Source organism: Bos javanicus, chromosome 12, assembly GCF_032452875.1.
Source record: "Bos javanicus breed banteng chromosome 12, ARS-OSU_banteng_1.0, whole genome shotgun sequence".
In the NCBI taxonomy this organism is placed as follows: domain Eukaryota; kingdom Metazoa; phylum Chordata; class Mammalia; order Artiodactyla; family Bovidae; genus Bos; species Bos javanicus.
The window spans coordinates 12165992-12189888 of record NC_083879.1 but is presented as its reverse complement, the minus strand read 5'-3'; the positions used below and the strand labels follow the sequence as shown (position 1 = coordinate 12189888).

Sequence of the window (23897 nt, the reverse complement as noted above, 5' to 3'; positions counted from 1 at the left end):
GAAAATTAAATAAAAACTATCAGTCATACAAAAAATGTAAAGACTTACTAGAAACTATCAAATAAACTTCTGGCAAAGCTATATACTACAACGTTTGTTGATTAAAAATTGAAGAAAGAGCAAAATCTTTTCGATATTCAGTCCACACTGATAGCCACAAAGGAAAACAGAGGACAGAGGATAGAGGATATAATTGGTGAAATTCTCTATGGACAAAAGAGTAATTGACAAATCAAATCTTTACTATAAAATAGTACTTTAAATAAAAAAATTTAAAAATGCTCTATAAAACTTGATCAAGAAGTCCTTTTTGCTTAATTTTATCAAGCTAGTCACTTGATGAAAATTTATGACTGTTAGTATTATTTTGATTGGAATGTTTGTTCTCAGAATATCCTCAGGGTCAGAATGTCCTGTATCCCTCTCTGAGTGTGTATCTTCTTTGTGAAGTAGGAATAGTGACACTTGCCCCACCTGCCTTTACTATATAACATTGGTTGCATTAGTTAGCAGTCATGAGGTTTTCAGTGACAGAAATATGTACAGAAAAATGTGTCATTGGTTCACACAGATGAGCAGTCCAGTGACTTCAGCCTTGGCTAGATGCAGGATGTCAGAATATCTTTAGGGCTTGGGCTCTCTGCCTTTCCCCTTGGTTCCGCCACTCTCTACTCTTCCTTTGCTGGATCTGATTTTTTGCTGTATTGGTTTCAGTGTCTGGCAGGCTTTCCTAAGGTGGTAGCAGTGATAGCCTTACTGACAGGCCTAGATTTTGACTGTCCTTACAGCTCACAATGTGAGAAGTTCAGTTCAGTTCAGTCGCTCAGTCGTGTCCACCTCTTTGCGACCCCATGAATCGCAGCACGCCAGGCCTCTCTGTCCATCACCAACTCCCGGAGTTCACTCAAACTCATGTCCATCGAGTCGGTGATGCCATCCAGTCATCTCATCCTCTGCCGTTCCCTTCTCCTCCTGCCCCCAATCCCTCCCAGCATCAGAGTCTTTTCCAATGAGTCAACTCTTCGCATGAGGTGGCCAAAGTACTGGAGTTTCAGCTTCAGCATCGGCCCTTCCAAAGAACACCCAGGACTGATCTCCTTTAGAATGGACTGGTTGGATCTCCTTGCAGTCCAAGGGACTCTCAAGAGTCTTCTCCAACACCACAGTTCAAAAACATCAATTCTTCGGCACTCAGCCTTCTTCACAGTCCAATTCTCACATCCATACATGACCACAGGAAAACCATAGCCTTGACTAGATGGACCTTTGTTGGCAAAGTAATGTCTCTGCTTTTCACTATGCTATCTAGGTTGGTCATAACTTTCCTTCCAAGGAGTAAGCGTCTTTTAATTTCATGGCTGCAGTCACCATCTGCAGTGATTTTGGAGCCCAAAAACATAAAGTCTGACACTGTTTCCACTGTTTCCCCATCTATTTCCCATGAAGTGATGGGACCGGATGCCATGATCTTCGTTTTCTGAATGTTGAGCTTTAAGCCAACTTTTTCACTCTCTTCTTTCACTTTCATCAAGAGGGTCTTTAGTTCCTCTTCAATTTGTGCCATAAGGGTGGTGTCATCTGCATATCTGAGGTGATTGATATTTCTCCTGACAATCTTAATTCCAGCTTGTGCTCCTTCCAGCCCAGCGTTTCTCATGATGTACTCTGCATATAAGTTAAATAAGCAGGGTGACAATATACAGCCTTGACATACTCCTTTTTCTATTTGGAACCAGTCTGTTGTTCCATGTCCGGTTCTAACTGTTACTTCCTGACCTGCATTTAGGTTTCTCAAGAGGCAGGTCAGGTGGTCTGGTATTCCTATCTCTTTCAGAATTATCCACAGTTTATTGTGATCCACACAATCAAAGGCTTGTGAGAAGAAGAGAGGACACCTTTGCTTGTGAGCTCCAACAAAACTCCTGGTGAGAACTTTCACAGGCCAGCCTTGGATCATAGGCCCATCTCTAAAACAACCGCTGTGGTCAGAGAGTGGCATGTTCTGACAGGGATTAGGCAGGGTGCTCATTTCTGGGCGTTTGGGTGCAGGGGTAAAGGTTGGGCTGAACTCTACCCAAAACAAATGGGGCTTATTCTCCACTGGAGAGAGGGAGTCTGTTGTCAAAAGAGGGAAGAATATTGGGCATGTAAAACAAAACAGCTGTCCACTAAAAGTTGAGTGAGTAATGTCCAAACATATTTGTCCAAGAGTAAGTGTAATGGAGAAGGAAACGGCAACCCACTCCAGGGTTCTTGCCTGGAGAACCCCATGGACAGAGGAGCCTGGCGGGCTACAGTCCATGGGGTTGCAAAGAGTTGGACACGACTGAAGTGACTCAGCACAAGTGTAATGTAAAAGATACTATTAATTGTTTTTGTGAATATAGAAATTATTTTCCTGTGAACTTTTTGGGAAATCCCTTTACATTAGGATCATTACAAGTGATACAATCAGGCCTTGTTACTTTAAAAATGGCCTTAAATTTGATTTAGTTTGGAAGATTTTAACTATGAGATTGTTTTCAGAGTTTTTAATTTTCAGTCCATGTTTTTTCCATGTTTAAATAAAATATATAACTTAATTTATTGGTAGCAGTAGTTATGTGACAGTTTGTGTACTGTATGGAGATTTAGGTTAATCTGTTATGAGTTATGCGTGCTTATAGTTACAGTACAGTTCAGTTGCTCAGTCGTGTCTGACTCTTTGCGACCCCATGGACTGTTACACTCCAGGCTTCCCTGTCCATCACCAACTCCCGAGCTTACTCAAACTCATGCCCATCGAGTCAGTGATGCCATCCAACTATCTCATCTTCTGTCGTCCCCTTCTCCTCCTGTCTTGAGTCTTTCCCAGCATCTGGGTCTTTTCCAATGAGTCAGTTCTCACTGAAAGCTCAGTGCTTACATTTTTGCATTATTTGTAATAACAAATGTAATAAATGTTAAGCAGCGTATTCTATAACAATTTGTATTTTCTGTTAACTCATTCTTAGTTATTTTAACAATTTCCATTATGAGTATTTTATTAACTCAAATCTTTATTAACAAATAATTGCACTTAACCAAAATGTTTTTGTGGTTTGTTTGAAGAGAGGCATGCATTGGTGTCTTTTGCTTATGTTGTATTACCTGTTGTGTAAGTATCATCAATCTCTTTTAGATTAATACTTATAGTACTTCGCGTGTATGGATCCTTTACAAATAAATGACTTGATTTTTTTTTACATTTTTTGCTCAGTTTATTATATTTTTAATTACTTGATTTCTGAGCACGATAGAAAATGGGGTATTCTCAAAGAATGCAGAAAACAGGGGGCTTGCAACAATACCTAATTAAGAAAAAGAGTATTTGACTAAAAACTATTGGGTTGGCCATAAGTCCATTTGAGTTTTTCCATAAGACATTATGGAATAACCTGAAGGAACTTCTGGTCCAACCCAATATAATCATTCATTTACATATTCATTTATTGAATACCTGCTTGGTTTGAGGTATTATTTTTGGCACTGGGGATACAAAAATAATTAAAACATAGACTTTGCTGATAAAATGCTATAGTCTTATAGACTGAACAGTGATCTTCAAATGTTCTTCTCACTTAGTTCTTAGGTTTTACAAATATTTATCCCTATGTACATTTTTTGGAGAGGGCAATAGCACCCCACTCCAGTACTCTTGCCTGGAAAATGCCATGGAGGGAGGAGCCTGGTGGGCTGCAGTCCATGGGGTTGCTAGAGTCGGATACGACTGAGCGATTTCCCTTTCCCTTTTCACTTTCATGCATTGGAGAAGGAAATGGCAACCCACTCCAGTGTTCTTGCCTGGAGAATCCCAGGGACGGGGAGCCTGGTGGGCTGCTGTCTATGGGGTCGCACAGAGTCGGACATGACTGAAGCGACTTAGCAGCATGTACATTTTTAGGTTGATATCTAGCAATTTCCCTGATAAGTATAAATAGTTGAAGAGCATGTTGTCTCCATTGTATTGTAAATATTGACATTTAAAACCAAAAATTGTTACAACACTCTTTAAAATGTATTTTTAAAATGTGTAGTCTGAAAGAAAAAAAGCACAACCTAAAAGCTGAGAGTTTTATTTGGTGGATTTTCTGAGGACTTCAAGGCCAGGACACTGCATCGAAGATGACTTTGAGAGACTGCTCCAAAGAGTCAAGCTGGGGAGCCAGCATATGTAGGAGATTTTGCAATGAAGACCAGGTAGTTAGAACATCAAAAGAATACTGTTAATGAAGGAAGACCAGGTATCTGCAGTTAAGGAATGTAGTGCTCTTCTGTGTATGGGAGGGTGCAAAGTCAGGGCTCGCTCCTTTGAACCACGCTTCCGACAGCTGGGGCCGGTACCCTGTGCCTTCTCACCCCACGTCCCCTTAGAGTGCACTTTCAAGGGTGGCTGCAGCGGTGGGCAGCTTGCTTGCGCCCTGAGTCCCTTCAGGGCTCACTTTTGGGTGGGTGTAACGTGTGGATTGATGGCTGCAGCATTCTTTGTGTACTAATATGGCAGGCAGTATTTTAGTTCATGGTCTCTCCAGTCCAAAATATGACCAATGTTTGAGAGACACTTCACAACCAATTTTTGTCCCACATTGCTAGGAATGGTTATTCCTAGGTCAGGCAAAGGTTCTTCTTGATATACCACTCCAGGTGCTAATTTCTGGATTAGACCCCATTGATAATTTAAAATCCTCTGGATCCTCTGATTTACTAGTCTATTATGATCCAGAAAATGTTTTCTCTTGTTGCTTTTTCCCATATGTAGAATTACACTGTTACAATTATCCTATTTATTTTGAAAATTGTTAGTATGTAGAATTATAAATGTGATCTAATACCTCAAGATGTTTAGCCATTATCAATTTTTTTGCCTGGTTACACATTGGGTAATGTAAGAGATAAGAATCTTATAAAATACGTAGGATATAAATAATACAGCTAATAACATTGGCAAATGTAGCAGGGAGACACAAAGAATGAAGAAAATGGAAACAGAGAACAAATTAAAATAATGATTAGTATGACTTGTTATTAGTATAACTAGTTATAATAGGTTGCAATAAACCATCAAGTCCACAGAAAGCTAGCCAGAGAAGCCAGATTCTGGAAGGATCAGGTAGAGAGAAAAAATGTTGTATCTTTGTTTACAAAGGTATCGTTCATCAGTTTCTTGTAGGCCATAGCATGAGAGGTAAGTTTTTTTTTCTGGGAAACAAATATTAAAAGCCAATATGTTTCTGAGAAAGTCATAAAGTTATAAATCATATTTATCTAAAGACTATCAGAAACTTGTATTTGTTAAAAAGTCCTTTTTATGAGTCTTCTTGACTCCTTTTGTTGAACTATCAGTGTGAACTAATGATTGTCTATAAAGGACAAAAGTTAGACTGGCATGGTTAGAGATTTGAGTACAATGCAGTTGGCAAGAAACGGATATTTCTGTGACATGAAGCATTTTAAGAGAACCAGGTGGTGCTAGTATTACCTGCCTGCCAGTGCAAGAGACTTAAGAGACCGGGGTTTGATCCCTGGGCTGGGAAGGTCCCCTGGAGGAGGGCATGGCAACCCGCTCCAGTTCTCTTGCCTGGAGAATCCCATGGACCGAGGAGCCTCATGGGCTACAGCCCATAGAGTCGCACACAGTTGGACACAACTGAAGTGACTTAGCACACACACAGAATTATGACTGATAACATTATATCAGGGCATATATCAGATTTTAGGAATTCCATATAAATTTTGGAATATCTATATTAATGAAATTCACCTATACATTATAACCTAAAGTTCATCTCCAGTCACTTGACAATGTTTCTCAAGTAATTCAACATACCAAATAAGCCTAATTAGTTTAACAGTCCTCTTTGAGGTGTCGCAGTGTTCCTTTGAAGAGTTGTTTTCAGTGCTCAGTTGTAAGTCATGTCCAACTCTTTGTGACCCCATGGATTTTAGCCCACCAGGCTCAGACTTTGTCTGTGAGATTTCCTAGGCAAGAATACTGGAGTGGGTTGCCATTGCCTTCTTCATTTGAAGAGTTAGCTGGAAGCTAAAAGAACTTGTTAGATTTTCATATTTGGGAAGTTTGTTAACAATATCAAAAAGGTTTTAAAACACAACAGGGAGGGAGGGGATATGTATACATATAGCTGATTCATGTTGTACAGCAGAAACTAACGTAATATTATAAAGCAATTATACTCCAGTTTAAAAACAAGAACAAACACAATAGTATCATAGGTCATATGAATTGATATTTATTTAACCAAAGTCACAAATGATTTCAGAAAACAAATACAGATCACTTAAGGGCGCGGGAACTCACACAGTCTGTTATGAAAGGCAGACATACATGTATGGGGAGATGCAGAGTCTGGGCTCATTGAGCTCATTGCTTTGATATGCATCTCAGATAACTGGGGCCAGTATCCTGTGCTTTCTGATCAAAGGCAAAGAAAACTGCTTTCTTAAAAGACAGAGAAAATTAAATCTAGTCTTTTACCAGCTTACTTTTAACAACGAAATTCACTTAATTAACTTTAATCTAAATCTAGCCAATCCTGACCATCCACAAACCTTCCATCACTGTCTGTATCTGTCTTTGTCTAGTTTGTCCCTTAGTCTTTCCATCCAGAAACAACCAGCTCCAAGATAAACTTACTTTCTTTTCTCTTAATATCATGCAGTTCCATTTTTAATACCTTGTTTTCTGAAAAACACACATTCCACTTTCCTACTATATACTGAAATGTTTCCTTTATTATTTATGTTAGCTTTAATTACATGTTTAAATTAGAATCCTCAACTCTTAAAAACCTTAATTTCTAGTGAAAACTAAGAAGTAAGCAATTATGAACTGTCTTTTACGTTAGCTTTCTGTAGATGGGTGAACATAAATACTAGGGATAATTTCTAAAAACCTTTCCTTTTTTATAGAGAACATCTCAGGGTGGCACCAAACATATTCATTAATAGTTTTAAATAACTTTAGTTTCTCTGTTAAGTAATTGATAAATCTTATTTTATTTGAGAATGACTTAGTTATTTAATAAACTTCCGTCACTTAATTTAGCATAGCTCTAAATTCAAGTTGCCAAATATCTGGAGAGATTATTCTTAAGTAGACATTCTTTAAATATAATTATTCCTTAAAAGTTCTTCCAAAAACTATCTAATTTGCATTGAATTCACTTATAAATATTTAATTATACCAAGTTATTTTTCATACTCGGAGAAGGCAATGGCAGCCCACTCCAGTACTCTTGCCTGGAATAGATATTAACAAGTTTTATTTAACTTCCATTCACCTTGGTACAATAAGTATTGTACCTAATGTTGGTCACTCTAAAGACATGTCTATATTAATTAGCTCAACAAACTTAAACTAACCTTAAGACCAGATATTAACTTAATATTAAATATTTTCAATTAACATGAACCTGAAAGTCATTTTGATCAGTTTCTTTCTGTGTAGAAATATTTAGCTTGTAAGCATTTACTTTTGAGTCAATTAAATGGAGCTCTTATAAATTTAATTTTGATATTTTCTAGAGATAGAGATATCTCATATATATAATGTGTACAGAGATATATGAATAGACAAAACTAGAGAGCTCATGGCTTCACTTAAACTTAGAAATGAATCAGGTATTACAGTATAAACTTACTAGTTTGTAAATAACACTTGAGATGAATTAAATTGGGTTGCTTAGATGACTGAGACTTTACTATTTGTGGAAAAGAGGTTTAAAGATTTGTGTTTGTCTTTGATAAAGATTCTAAGAAGTCTATGAATTAGATTTTCAGTTGAGGGAGCCTTTCCAGTGGTTTGAATTTAAAATTACCACCTTTGTAATTTTTTTCCCTTGGCTTCAGATTTTGCCTGACTGAGCTAATTAGACTCAATCTCAGGTCACTGTGGGCTGTATTTACGTTTCTAATTTGCAGAGATTTGCAGGACAAAGACAGTTGTTTTTAATTACCCGAAGAACTGTCACCTCTGCTGCTGCTAAGTCTCTTCAGTCGTGTCCGACTCTGTGCAACCCCATAGACGGCAACCCACCAGGCTCCCCCGTCCATGGGATTTTCCAGGCAAGAGCACTGGAGTGGGGTGCCATTGCCTTCTCCGGTTTGTCACCTCAGTGATGTTAAAAGATTGATTTGCCCCTATATATATATATTTATATGTATTTTATTATATAATTATATATATAATATTTGAAAGTTGCTTTTCTATATCAGAGATTTCTAACTAAAATTTAAGAGTTCTATGTTCTAGAATTTTAGAGTTTAGTCTATCATGCCTTCAAAAACTCATATAAAGCATTCAACAAAGAGCCTCTTTCTAAGTTCATAAGTTAAACCCAGAGCAAAATCACTGTTTTTATTAGTCCTTGAATATTAGTTCCCACTTTTTTCTCCATTGTATGGCTCAGGTAACCCTATTGATTTCCTTTAATATATTTAATTAGTATTTCCTGACGAGCAAATCTATATGTTTTGTCTTATAATACCACACAGGGAAATATTCCTCAGTGAAACATGTCTATCTCAGAATTAAAGAAAACAGATATAGCCATCTTATATAAAACCAATGAAAATATATCAATTCTTATATACTTTATCTCAGTTCTATCTTTTATATCTTTAGCTTTCACTAGAATCCAATCAGCAAGTTTTGATCTTACAGGAGGAGTTCTAGAAGTTTTTCTTTTTATTCCCTGTCTATTTTATCTATCTTGTTTTTAAAGGCTCTGGGATCCCCATAGAGGGTGTTGAGCCATGAAACTCAGGCCCTTTTGTTAATGTTGATTAATTGGCCTAATTGTTGCCCCAGGTAATTGTTGGTCAGGTATCTCAGTGGAATTTTTTTTCCAACCCTTAAACATATACTTAAAAAATCTGGAGTAAATAGAGTGGACTTGTTTGGCTTTTAATGTTGGGGACCACATGGGGGTCCCTTCCGGTCCACTTAACCTTAGGTAGTGTAATATCAAAACCTTGTGTTTTAATCCCATAAGTGTCCATTTTATTTATTGCATTTTGAATAACCATTTAAAGATTTCTTTAACTATTTGGAATAAGTCTTTTTAAGATTTCTACCTGGTTGGAAAAAGTATCTAGACTTTCCTTACAGTTTTTTTTCCTGTTAACATTAATTATTCTAATGTTTTTATTAGCATCTGTAAGACCCATTGATGGGAAGCAAAGACCACAAATAAAACTTCCTGAACTGTTTTTTTCTTACTTGTTTTAAACTAAGGAAGTTCTGAGGATAGCCATTACATATATTTCCTTTTTCCCATCTTTAATTTAATTTTTATAGATACCAGTAAAACAGCCGTTTATAATGACAGCTCTCTAAAAACTTACTAATTTAGAAGCTTCTCTAAAGGATTCATCATTTGGCTATTAATGAGATATATACTAACAGTGATTCAAACTAATAAGATGTAAGAGGCTTCCCTGTAAGAGAACGGGGAGGATGTCACCTAAATAAAATTCTTAAAGTTTACTTCCCCAATTAGTATGACAGAGGTCAAGTTTTCAAAATACACACACATACACAAACAAAACTCCCTAAGAAGATCAGGCAGAGCATTTATTGATACATCTCAAAGACACAGGAAGAGAAATGCAAGTCCCCTCTACAAAGATTTTGTTTAAGGTCAGAATTCTGAAAAGATATTTTTTATCTAGCCAAATTTTTAACTTAGCTGCATGCACACACACACACACACACACACACACACACACACACACCCCAGTTTGGTCATGTAAGGTTAAGATCTTTTTTTAGTATAATTTAGGTACTTCAAGTGTGATCTGGCTGGAGTATTAGTTGGAGGCTGGTTTCCAATTATCCTTTAAATATTTCAAGTCATTCTCCTCCCCAAGCTCTCAACTCAGACCTCTGGATTTCTTTTACTGAGCTAATTCCAGACTCCCCTATCTTCCAGTTAGGGATGTCTCAGTGTTTTTCAACAGGGCTCCCCTAATACCTTTAGATTAGGGGGGGTCACTCCCTAATATCTTTAAGCTGGAGAGGCGGGTACCTGTTAGATGCTGCCAAATGAAACTCAGAGTCATCAGCCATTAACAGGAGATCCTGGAGCCAGGAGAGACCCAGATTCATCTGGACTCTGTGGAGGTGGACGGGCACAAGAGGCCTCTGTTCTGTCAGCGTTCTGGATCCCCAGAGAGTTTAGGCAAAGGAGAGAAGTATGCCCTGCTTGGTTGACAAAACTGTTGTCTAAAAAAAGTGCACAGCCTAGAAGTTGAGAGTTACGTCTTATTTGGCAGACGTTCTGAGGACTTCAAACCCAGGACATAGCATCTCAAGAGACTGCTCCAAAGAGGCAATGAGGGGGAGTCAGAGTATGTAGGAGATTTTGCAGTAAAGATCAGCTACTCAGAACACATCAAAAGATCACTGTTAATGAAAGAAAAAAAAACAAAAAACAAAAAACAGATAACCCAAGTTAAGGAATTTAATGCTTTTCTATGGATCAGTTCAGTTCAGTTTAGTTGCTCAGTCATGTCCGACTCTTTGCGATCCCATGGACTGCAGCACACCAGGCTTCCCTGTCCATCACCAACTCCCGGAGCTTGCTCAAACTCATGTCCATTGAGTAGGTGATGCCATCCAACCATCTCATCCTCTGTTGAAGGAGATTCCCGCCTTCAATCTTTCCCAGCATCAAGGTCTTAGCCAATGAGTCAGTTCTTCACATCAGGTGGCCAAAGGATTGGAGTTTCAGCTTCAGCATCAGTCCTTCCAATGAATATTCAGGACTGATTTCCTTTAGGATGGACTGGTTGGATCTCCTTGCAGTCCAAGGGACTCTCAAGAGTCTTCTCCAGCATCACAGTTCGAAGGCATTAGTTCTTCGGTGCTCAACCTTTTATATTGTCCAGCTCTCACATCCATACATGACTACTGGAAAAACCATAGCTTTGACTAGACGGACCTTTGTCAGTAAAGTAACGTCTCTGAGATGAAAAGCATCATTTTCTCAGGTAGATCTGGTAGAGCTGGTTGTAGATGGCTGGACAACACATATAGAGAACATAGAGTTCTGTTCTTCTCATGTTAAATTTGAGGTGTGTCTGGAATTTTGAAGTGTCCAAAAGGCTACTGAGAGGTGTGGAACTCAGGAGAGAGATCTCAGCCAAAGTAGACACATAAGACTTTAATTGTACAGAGGTCAAAGGGGGGCCATTGGTATGAATTAGATGATTCAGCAAAGTGTAGCATGGTAACAGCAGTTAGCCAAGAACATTGGCATTTGAGGCAGGAAGGACAAATGCCCCCACCCCGTGAGTGTCGTTTTCCTCTTTGCCGCAGCAGGCATGCTAATTGATCACTGCCCTGTTTGTTTATTAGTTAATAATAATCATTATTAGTTGTTGGGCTGGCTGCGTTTTTGCCGCTGTGAGAGCTTTTCTCCAGTTGTGGTGAGCAGGGCCCCTCTCTAGTTGTGGTGCGCGGGCTTCCCATTGCAGTGGACCCACTTCTTGCGGAGCACAAGCTGTAGGGTGCTTGGGCTTCGGGAGTTGCGGTTCCCAGGCTCCAGAGCACAGGCTCAGTAGTCGTGGTACATGGGCGTAGTTGCTCCATGGTATGTGGGGTCTTCCTGGACCGGAGAGCAAACCTTTTTCTCCTTCATTGGCAGGTGGATTCTTTACCTTTGAGCCAACCAGGGAAGCCCACTACACTGTTTCTTAATGAGTCCAGTTTCCATTGTGAATTCTTCTTTGGGGTTTTTGGAAACCTGTTACTTGATTCCCAAATGTTATCTTTTTGTTATGAGGTTCTAGTTTAATTCCATTTTGATCAGAAAGTATACTTTGTATGATTTCAGTCCTTTGAAATTTATTAAGACTTGCATTATGGTGCAGCCAGAGATCTAGTTTGGTGACTGTTGGCGTGTGTATTTACAGAGAATTCTGCCATTGTTGGGTGTAGTGTTCTATAAGGGTGATTTAGGGTAAGTGGTTTATAATGTTTTCAGGTCTTTGCTTCTACACTTGGTCTTAGCCAAAAGGTCAGGAAGGGATCATCTCTACTTCTATATTCTTCTTTTTTTCCCCTCCTCTTCCATCACTTGTGAGAGAGACGTATTAAGATATGATTTTAAAGCTGTCTCCTGTCACCTTTCAGACCTGTCATTTTGCTTCGTGTTTACTCCCTGGTCGCCCCTTGCTGGGCACCACCTTAGATTTGCCGTGTTTGTCGTCTGACTGCGCTCGCCCCCTCCGTGCGCTCGCCCCCCCACCTCCGTGCGCTCGCCCCCCGCTCCGTGCGCTCGCCCTTGCGCCTGCAGGCCCGGTGGCGGTAATGCCTTTCTGTTCTTGCTAGTCCCAGGGCACTGCTCCATCTTTGTTGGTTTTCCCAGACTCTGCCCACACCTTCATAAATGCTTCCTTAATTATTCTCTCCTCAGTTTGAATGAACTATCAGTTTCTTGCTGGGGCCGTGATTGATAATGGATGTATTTAGGAAAAGCACTTCAGTCAGTAGGAAAATCCAGCGCAAAAGCCTAAAATGCATACATGTCTGACATGCTGAAGGAACAGTGAGAGACCTTGCGGCTGAGTAGGAGAGAGGAGGACGCTAGTAGGAGATGACTGGAGAAGGGAAGTGGGGAACCGGATCAGAAATAGCCTTTTAGGCCATTGCAGAGATGGGGGTTGAGCAGAGGACTGGCATCACTGCATTCCTGTGTTCTTGTGATCACTGTGGGCGCTCTGTTGAGCATTAACTGTAGAGTGTGAGCATTGAGACTGGAGATGTGTAAGGAGGTGAGAGAACGCTGTTTAAAGGAGAAACTGGATTGAAGTCGTAAACCCCTAACTGGCTTGGGTCAGCACTGTGGTGGTGGAGGATGGCGGGAGAAGTGGGCAGTACTACATATATATATATATATATTTTTTTTAATTAATTAATTAAGTTTTGGCTGCCTGGGTTCTCATTGCTGTGCATGGGCTTTCTCTAGTTGTGGTGAGAGTGGGCTACTCTGGTTTTGGCGAGTGGGCTTCTCATTGAGGTGGCTTCTCTTGTGGCAGAGCTCACGCTCTAGAGCATAGGCTCAGTAGCTGTGGTGCTTAAGCTTAATTTCCCCTGAGGTGTGTGGCACCTTCTGAGACCAGGGATCGAACCCCTGTCCCCTGCATTGGCATGTGGATTCTTAACCACTAGATCACCAGGGAAGCCCAATACTACATGTACTGACAGAGTCAGTACTGTTTTCTGGTGGGTGTGGGAGAGAGCAGTTAAGACGGGCTGTAAGATTTCTGGTCTGAGAAACTGGAAGCATTAAGTTGCCATTAGCTGAATTGGGGGATACTGTGGGTGGAGCACGCACAGATCAGAAGTTCAGCTTTGCATATGCCAACTGGCAGGTGACTGTTAGGCATCTCAGAGACTGTTGTTGCCCATGCTTTGAGTTCTGTGGTCTAGATTACAGGTATAAATTTGGGAGCAAGCAATATATTGCAGTTAAAGGCACAAGACCAGGTGAGCTCATCAAGAAGCGATTATAGATAGAAAAGAGGCCAGAATGGGGCCTCCACACCCAATAAGAAGTTGAAGAGCAGAAGAAGGAAAGGCAAAGAAAGCTTGAGTCATAATGAGGTAGGAGGAGGAGCAAGGAGGTGAGGGGTAAGGAAGAGGGAGAGGGGAGAGGGAAAGAGAGAGAGAAGCGGCAGTTGGGGGGCGTTACGGGGGTGGGGGCTGGTGGTTGGGGGAGGCTGTCCATGCTGGGGTGGGGAGGGTGTCCCTGCCTGGCCAGCATGCTTGCAGGCAGGGTCCCAGCTCTACCCTGGAAGTCGGTGGTTCGAGCTTCCAGCTCTGTGTACACAGGCAGTCAGACTCTGACTAATGACGTAGGCTGGGTCGATTCAGTTTTCCTGCCTGTGAGGTTGAGTCATGACGGAGTTAGGAAAACTGCAAGAACAGTTTACTTAGGACAGTGTGCTTTTTATTAGAAGATGCCTCTGAAGACTTGAAAGATGAAGAGTCATGACTTTTGCTTCTTAAGATAGTGTTTTTTAAACTCTCCTACAGGTTTGAGACATATCAAAATAAAAGGGGAGAAAGTTGTCCCCTGCCCATGGTGTTCCACAGTGAAGCTGGTGGTGCTGGGGCTGGTCTCTCAGTGAGTTGCTCCTGGGATGTGTCTTGGACTGCACATCCTGTGGCCTTTCCTGGCATACTGTGGGCTAGTTCAGAGCCTAGGTCTCTTCATGGTGTTGTGTTTTTGGTTCCTGTGAGCTACTTCACAGAACTGCAGTAACAAAACCCCCAATGTCCTTGTACTGAGCTAGTTTGAGATGGCGTTTCTGTTACAGCAATTCTATGAAATAGCTCACAGATGCCTTGGGTGACTTAGAGTCAAGATTAAATGAAATAGTGTAAATACATGAGTCTTTAACAGTATTTTGGCTTTCCTTGTGGCTCAGTGATAAAGAATCTGCCTGCCAATTCAGGAGAAATAAGTTTGATCCTTGATTCAGGAAGATCCCCTGGAGAAGGAAATGGCAACCCACTCTAGTATTCTTGCCTGGAAATCCCATGGACAGAAGAGCCTGGCAGGCTACAGTCCATGGGGTCACAAAGAGTTGGACACGACTGAAGCGACTTAGCGCGCATGCATGTGTAACTTATACTGTAGATGCCAGTTTCACATCACAGGGCCTGACGTGGACAGGTGAGGCTGTGGTCGCCTGACACTCATATCTGTGATACACCCATCCCTGTCTGTAGTCAGGAGCATCAGAATTGCAAAAGGCATAGGGTGTTGCTTTCTTAACTTGTTTCTTATGATGATTGTGTTTCTGTATTCTCTTTTTAGGTGATACAGTTAATATTGGAGATGTATCCTACAAGTTGAAAAATCCTAAGAACCCAGAACTTGTGCCACAAAACTACAGTAAGAAATAATCATTTATTTATGAATTTTTCACTTTGTATCACTTCATCCATGAATGTTTTAGTAGAATCTTTGTCTACATCTTGCTATTTCTGTTTGAATTGGGATAAAATTTAGACTTAATAAGATTCACAGATCTTAGGCGTTCGTTTTGATTAGTTTGACAGTTTTGTAAATGTGTGTGGGCACCAACATTGCTCTTCTCACCCTGAACGGTCTCTTGTGCCCCTTCCCTCTACCCGGCTCTGGAAGCCATTGCTCTCACTTCTGCTGTGGCAGATTAGTTTTGCCTATTCTTCAGCTTTCTATAAATAGAATCCTATAGTTAAGGTATAGTTTTTGTGTCTGTGTGTTTCTCTGTGTGTTTGGTTTCTTTCCGTCAAGATAATACTTGTGAGATTCATCCATATTCCTGTACCTATCAGCTTGCTTTTCATTGCTGAGTAATTTTCCATTGTATAATTATATATCATAATTTATTTGTTCTGTTGATGGACATTTGGATGGTTTCCATTTTTGGACTCTTATGAATAAGGTACTGTGAACATTTCTGTACAGGGCTTGTGGTCACAAGTTTTCACTTATCTTAAACAAATAACTAGGAGTTGATGTGTCATAGGGTAGATACCTGTTTAACTGTACTCAGCACTGCCACACAGTTCTCCAAAGCAGTTGGACTGTTTTACCCTTTGACCAACAGCAATGTTCCCCATCCTTGCCAACACTGGTATTTCTAGTCTTTTTGGTTTTACTCATTCTACTAGGTATGAAATGGTAACTCATCATGGTTTTTGTTTTATAACAGCTTTATTGAAATGTAGTTAATAAACCACAAAATTTACCTTTTTAAAGTGTGCCACTCAGTGGTTTTTAGAATATTTCCAAAATTGTGCGACCATGCCCCTATGTAAGTTGAGAACATTTTTTAAGTCAACAAGAAACCTCACATCCATTCATGGTTACCCCCTGTTTCCTCCTCCTCCACTTCCCCTCGCTGCCCCTCTAGCCTTTGGCAGTCATTAATACACTTTCTGTTTCGGTGGATTTGCTTGTTCTGACATTTCATATAGATGGGATCATCTGACATGTATTCTTTGTGTTTGGCTTATTTCACTTCTCGTGTTTTCAGGGTGCATCCGTGTTGTAGCATGTATCAGTGCTTCATTCCTTTTTACGGCTAGATAATGTTTCATTGTATGGATATATCACTCTGTGTTTATTCATTCATCAGCTTGGGAATATTATGAATAATACTGCTATGAATGTTCATATACAAGTTTTGTATGGACGTATGTTTTCAGTTTTCTTGGGTATATACCTGCTCCTGCTGCTGCTGCTGCTAAGTCTCTTCAGTCGTGTCCGACTCTGTGTGACCCCATAGACAGCAGCCCACCAGGCTCCCCCGTCCCTGGGATTCTCCAGGCGAGAACACTGGAGTGGGTTGCCATTTCCTTCTCCAGTGCATGAAAGTGAAAGTGAAGTCGCTCAGTCGTGTCCGACTCTTTGCGACCCCATGGACTGCAGCCTACCAGGCTCCTCTGCCTGTGGGATTTTCCAGGCAAGAGTACTGGAGTGGGGTGCCATTGCCTTCTCCGGGTATATACCTAGGAGTAGAATTACTAGGTGATACGATAACTCTATGTTTAACATTTTCAGGAATTATCAAACTTTTTCCAAAGAGGTGGTACCATTTTACCTTCCCACCAGCAATGTATGAGGATTCTAGTTTCTTTGTATCTTCACCAATACTTGTTATTGTCTTTTTTAGGGTAGCCATTTTCATGAGTATGAAATGGTATTTTATTATTGTTTTGATTTGCATTTCTCTAATGACCTACCATCATTTCTTTGCTCAAAATCATGTCAATTCTCTTCTCAAAATCCCTTAAACGGACTCCTTAGGAACAAAGGCCTTTACGTTTTATGATCCAGTTTTAGCCTTATTTCCTGTGACTGTCCTTCCCCTAGTCTATGTTCCAGTCATTGGGCACAATATAATTTTTTGTTCAGTCTTCAGATTCTTTCAGTAGACCATGTGCTTCTTAAGGGAGAAGATCTCACTTTCATCCAATACACAGTTCCCTTGACTCTGCCTCCTAAAAGGCTCTGCGCTCCGTCCCCTCCACTCTGTTGTGCTTTTCCTTTACTATATATATATATATTTATTTTTTTTTTTGAGTTATTTTCCTCAAAAAATAGTACCCTAGTGGTAACTCTAGGGATTAAAATTAGTAGTTTAGCTTAAAACAAACCTGTTCAGATTAATACTAACTTAATTTCAATAGTATATAAAAACTTTGCTCCAATATAGCTGTTCCCTTCTACTTCTTTTGTATTGTTATTGTCATACAAATTATATCTTTGTATGTTAAAAGTCTTGCTGCACAATTAAAAAAACATTTATTTATTTACTTGGCTGTGTTGGGTGTTAGTTGTACCACGTGGGCTTCTCTCTAGCTGCGGCTCTTGGACTTAGTAGCCCCGCAGCAAGTGGGATCTTAGTTCCCGACCAGGGTTTGAATCCGCGTCCTCTGCATTGAAAGGCAAATTCTTAACCCCTGGACCACTAGGGAAGTCCCTTTGCACAGGCTTCTCGTTGCAGTGGCTTCTCTTGTTGCGGAGCATCGGCTGTAGGCGCGCAGGCTTTGGTCGTTGCAGCACGTGGGCTTGGTAGCTACGGCTGGCAGGCTCTCGAGCACGGACTCAGTAGTGACTGTGGCGCCCGGGCTCAGTTGCTCCGAGGCAGCGGGATCTTCCCGGACCAGGGGTTGAACCTGTGTCCCCTGTGTTGACAGGTGGATTCTTATCCATTGTACCCCCAGGGAAGTTCCGCCTTTTCTTCTTTTAACAACTAAGATGCCACAGTCCCCTGGCTGGGGTCTGCTGACATACTCTGTTGTAATCAAAGTACTTATCCATTTTGAGGATCTTCTTATTTGAGAGAATTAATAAGGTCATCTGTATCAGCTTCAGGAACTCAAGGGATCCTAGCAATAATATCAGTTTTTAAAACTTAGAAGCCTATTCTTTGAAAGTATTCTCATGTTTTACAAATAACTGAAGGGCTGGCTGAGACCAAGTCCCAAAGTGTAAAAGGTATCTGTTTCTAAATATAGCAAAACTCCCATAAATTGTCACCAAAATCCCCCAGAAAAACAAAGAAAAGCCCTCCACATTTTCTGGCTTACATACTTTCAATTTTTATTATTGTTTGTATGCATCTCTTATGTAATCAAAAGTTTTCATTTCTTTTGTGTTTTGTTACTAGTAGCTTACCCTTTGAAATTTATCAGAGGAGAGTTTATACTGTAAGCAATCGGGTGGTCTGTGCCTGCTACCCATTCATCATTGTTTCTCCCATATATCAAGCTGACCATATATCAAGCATATGTTTTACCCAGTAGTAAATTGCTACATCGCTCTATTAGTCTTATGAGAAACTGTGCCATTTATACAAAAAAGATGGTTGGGAGTTTGGCTGTCTTGAAATAGGAAAAGTGGCCAAGCTAATTTGACCACACTCTCATGCATTCACATAGGCATTTTGTGGTTGCTACATATTTAGATAGATATATTATATTGTATAATATAACATGTTTTTATGCATCTATTTACTGTATTGTGTTCACATATTGTATTCTTTGAAGTTTTTCTTCCTCTCTCAAGGACTATTTCCAGAATGGGAAAATTATAGTTCTTTGGCTTCATTCTTGCTATAACATGACTGATAAGTCATTATGGGTTTTGATTATGAGAGGACTTTGATGGATTTTTTTTCTCCTCTGGACTTATTTTTAAAAATATGTTAAAGTACTTTGGAGAGGATGTTTTGATGAGGTTTGGTGCTTCATTGAAGTACCAAAAGGTACTAAAGGTACCAAAAAGTGTCCCTTTCCTTCTCGTATCTATGCTTCATTTTAGCTTTTTGCCTTTTGGATATTCAGTATTTTGAAATGAAACATAAAATGATAGACTTTTGTTCAGGAGAGGAACTTTAGCAATTATTGTCCTCTCTGGAACTCATTTCACAGCCAGGAAAGTAGGACCTGGAAGAGGTAAGAAGACTAATTAATTAGTAGCAAAACCCAGATTTCCATACTTCCGTTTGATTTTCCTTTTAGTCTGCCATGGTGTCTCTGGCTGCTTTCTTTAGAGTAAGTCCTGGGATGCTAGAAAACTCTTTTGGAATTTAGAAGTGTGAAGGATTGTTGAAAAATATTGAAATAGTTGAAGCATGGTATCAACTATCTTAACATTATTTTTCAGAGCATTGAAAATCACTGTTGTATTCCAGTAATAAAGAAATAAAAGTCACAGTATTGAACTATGATCCCTGATATTATTATTTAACATCTATTTAATGGAATGGTAGAAATACTGCTAATTGGCAGAAACTATAGTCTGGAGATATTCTTAAGTAGAAGTCTAAAATTCAGTTAAAAACCACACAAAAGCAATATTGTCAAAATGAAATTTCTTAATTCGTTGACCATTTGATTGAGGTAATGAGTGCTTAATATTTTGTAGTCATTGTCAGCTTCTCATTTGAACTGTTGTCTGCTTTCATAGCACTGGACACAGCAATACATCTTTTTAGCTCCAATATCTGGCCCAGTGCCTGGCACATAATAGACAGCAGTTGGACTGTTCTTTAGTTTTTTTTATTATCTAGGTCTTGTCACCTCCTGCCTTGACCATTATAACTTCCACTTGTCATCTTAGTCCCTAGTCTCTCACCTGCAAGTGTTAAAGTGGATAATTGAAGCCTTTCTGGCCTTTCTGTATAAAAACCAAATCTCAAGGCTTAGCTGAAATTGGCCACTGCTGAAAAGGGGTTTCTTCATGTATTTGTGCTTGAAGTTAAACTATATTGTATCAAAGCTAGTATTTCTTCCAGGATTTGACTTATGAAGTAGTGCTCCAGGGTAGCAGGTTTTCAATAGATAACTTTAAACCTGACCTCAGTTATATTTCTGCTTCCTTACATAATCTTGTTGCAGTCAGTGAACCAATTATATGTGAGGTCAGTTGAGGTTTACTGGACACACTGAACTCTTATCTAAGCAATTAGGCCCATAAAGATTTACTGCAAGAATTACAATATTGTGCTTTTAAAATGGTGAGTTTGGGCCTCATTAACAGGATAAGATTTTTTAGTGTCTATGTGGGGAAACCTTTGTCTTTAGTTTGCAAGTAATTTTAAGCGGTTTGAGAGATTCACCAGTGTTACAGAATAGCATGGGGAACCTATGTCACCTTTGTGTCAGGATAGATAGTGCACTAAATTGCAGCTACTTGTCAGTTTTAATGACTTAGTGACAGAGGTTACACGAAAGCCTCCAGGGAAGTGTTACCTAAGATTCCCTGACTTAGTAATCAGTGCTTGAGAAACAGTCTGAGAACCTAAGCCTCCAATCCTTATGATTTGCCTTATTTTTACTATTGTCCTAATTGCTTCTCGTTATATGAGAATTTACTTTGGGAAAAGGATTTCGTTTGAGATTTCTTTAGATACATTTTTAAGAATAGCACTCTCAAAAGGATGAGCCCCCTCAACTTTTAAAGCTCTTAAACATGCCCTGAAGTCTCCTCTAGAGTCTCTGAGCGCTCAAGAATTGATGCTTTTGAACTGTGGTGTTGGAGAAGACTCTTGAGAGTCCCTTGGACTGCAAGGAGATCCAACCAGTCCATTCTGAAGGAGATCAGCCCTGGGATTTCTTTGGAATGAATGATGCTAAAGCTGAAACTCCAGTACTTTGGCCACCTCATGCAAAGAGTTGACTCATTAGAAAAGACTCTGATGCTGGGAGGGATTGGGGGCAGGAGGAGAAGGGAACGACTGAGGATGCGATGGCTGGATGGCATCACTGACTTGATGGACGTGAGTCTGAGTGAACTCCGGGAGTTGGTGATGGACAGGGAGGCCTGGCGTGCTGCGATTCATGGGATCGCAAAGAGTCGGACACGACTGAGCGACTGAACTGAACTGAATTTTTCTCTAATCTTCTTTGTCCCAAGTACCATACCAATGATGACTTAACTTTTTTTGATGTGTTTTATTGTTTTTTATTTTCTAGCTAATGACGGTTTTTTTTGCTTTCTGCAGCTCTCATTGCAGATGTACAAGAGCTGGGTAATATGTTAAATAGGCTTCTTTGGATCTACATGGCAGTTTAGTTGCCATTAATGACATTGTTTAAATGAATTCAAGTAGTAAATACCTAACTTAAAGATTATGTTTTTAATGTAAATATATTATATATGATAGATAGAAGCTTAATACCCTTAATATATAAATATATAATGATGAGACACATCATATGATCCCATAGAAAATAGTCAAAGGATTTAAAGCAGCTCACTATCGGACAGGAAATTCAGATGGCCAGTAAGTGTGTATGTACATATGTTCCAGTGCTGCTTAATAGTTAGAGAGATGTAAATTATACAATAAGATAGTAATATTCACGCATCATTTGGGCCCAAACTGAAAAGTATTATAATGTCCGGTACCTACAGGGTTGCAGGGAAATGGCATTTCATATATCGCTATGGAAGTGTGAGTTCATTTGACTTCTTTGGAATGTAATATGGTAGTTGCTGTTAAAATAAAATGTCTTCTTCATGTAACAGTTTCTCTATTAGGTTCTATTCACCAAGGGAAAAATCAGCACATAAAAAGGATGTTTGTACACAACATACATAGCAGCGTTTTATTGTTTTTGATAGTGACAAAACTAAAAGCAATCTGACTATATCAATAGAGGAATGATTGATAAATTATTATATAGACATTTTATGGAAGTTTTCACAGCTATTAAAAAAGAATAAATTAGATTTATTTTTGGGAACCTAGAGGGTATCCATGTGATACTGTTAAGCAAAAATTGAAGCCTTCAGAATAGTACATAAAGTTTAATACAATTTTTGTTCATGTATTTAAAAAAAAATTGAAATACTCTTTTGAGGTGTATTACATGTTTTCCTGTGTAAAAAGAAAAGTGTGGAAGGCCACAGTCCAGGCTCTTTGATTTTTTTTTCCTGTGGCATTGGGTTGGGAGTGGGGTGGAAATGGAAGGTGTCATTTAATATTTCTTTTACATTTTTAGATTTTTTTTCTTTGTTACAATAAGCATATATTAGATTTTATTTTTAAAAAGCTAATAAACCCTCATGTTTAAAGTGAAGCTTTATTAAGTTGGAGAATACATCTATCATAGCTGCTTTTTCTGTGATCTGACTCATAAAAATATAAACTTTGTGCTTTACGTTTAAAGAATTTGACTCATTTGACAGGACCTAAAAATTCTTGGTTCTTCGGAGTTGCGTTCATAACCAACGGTCATTCCTTAATCTCATTTTATGCTTTTGGTGGTTGTCTTGTTTTGAATATGACTAGTTACATTAAGACCAAAGATGTCCTTTGTAAATTATCACAATTTAACAACACCTTATAGATAAGCATTTCAAGAGGTTGAATTGCAAATTGAATTTAAGGTATTAAATTGTGACCTGTTGATTAGTCAGAATATTCTCATGTATGTTGGCCATCCTATTGCTGCTTCCTCTTGTCTATCACAGTTCTCTTCTTCAGTATGGCTCTGATTAGTTTGCAGTATGGTTTTTCAAAAGAAATATAATTTTTTGTTCCTATTACAAAAATAAAACATCAATACACAAAACTTGGAAAACACTAAAAAAAAAAAAAATTCAAATCATCCATAAGCCTAATTATAAATACTGTTGGTGGTGCTAGTGGTAAAGAACCCACCTGGCAATGCAGGAGATGTCAGGGATGTGGGTTCATAGCTAGGTCAGGAAGATCCCATAGAGGAGGGCATGGTAACCCACTCTAGTTCTCTTACATGGAGAATCCTATGGGCAGAGGAGCCTGGCGGGGCCATAGGTTGCAAAGAGTCAGACACAACTGAAGCAACTTAGCATGAACATATAATGTCCCCTGGTTCCTCCATTTTCTGGGAATTTCTCATCAACTCTGTAGATTTAGTTTGATATTTTAGAATTTTATATAAATGTAATAATACAGCGTATATTCTGGTTTTGTCTAGCTTCTACCACTCAGCATAATTATTTTGAGATTCTTCCATGTTAGTCTGTTCCTTTTTATTGCCAAGTAGTATTCCATTATATGAAATAATTACAATTTGTTTATCCATTCATCTGTTGATGGATATCATGTCATTGTTACCATTCTGAGGCTCTTAAAATAAAGCTGCTATGAACATTTATGTTGGGAAAGATTGAAGGCAGGGGGAGAAGGGGACGACAGAGGACACAATGGTTGGGAGGCATCACCAGCTCAATGGACGTGAGTTTGAGCAAGCTCCGGGAGATGACGAAGGACAGGGAAGCCTGGCTTGCTGCAGTCCATGGGGTCGCAAAGAGTCGGACACAACTGAGCGACTGAACAACAACAACTCTGTGTGAACATAATGTTTTCTTTTTCCTGGGGCAAATACCTGGGAATGGAATTCTAACTGGAGGCTGAAAGTCTGAGGTCAGGGTGCCATTATGGTTAGGTTCTATGAGGATCCCTCCTACTGACTTCTTGACATGGCAGAGAGAATGGAGATACAGAGCAGGCTCTTACATCTTTTTTTAGAAGAAGACTAATCACATTTATGAGGGCTCCACCTTTATGACCAAATGGCCTGCCAAAGTCCCCACCTCTAATACTCTCATACTGGCAGTTAGTTCAGTTCAGTTCAGATCAGTCACTCAGTTGTGTCTAACTCTTTGTGACTCCATGGACTGCAGCATGCCAGGCCTCCCTGTCCATCACCAACTCCCGGAGTTTGCTCAAACTCATGTCCATTGATAATCAGTGATGCCATCCAACCATCTCATCCTCTGCCATCCCCTTCTCCTCCTGCTCTCAATCCTTCCCAGCATCAGGGTCTTTTCAAATGAGTCAGTTCTTCGCATAAGGTGGCC

General features: G+C 39.5%; 1 protein-coding gene across 8 annotated transcripts in view; it reads left to right on the top strand.

The window, feature by feature from the left end:
* Positions 1–23897, top strand: part of VWA8 (von Willebrand factor A domain containing 8) — a 401675-nt gene that overhangs the window by 4829 nt on the left and 372949 nt on the right. For 7 of the 8 annotated variants that reach the window (XR_009739842.1, XM_061434477.1, XM_061434478.1 and 4 more), the window contains exon 2: positions 14865–14942. Coding sequence is in view for 6 of the 8 variants with exons in the window: in XM_061434477.1 (XP_061290461.1) it covers positions 14865–14942 (78 nt within the window). In the remaining 2 variants the exon portion in view is untranslated. Of the gene's footprint in view, positions 1–12987; positions 13646–14864; positions 14943–23897 lie in introns of those variants that run through there. The other variant, XM_061434479.1, reaches the window with a different exon arrangement.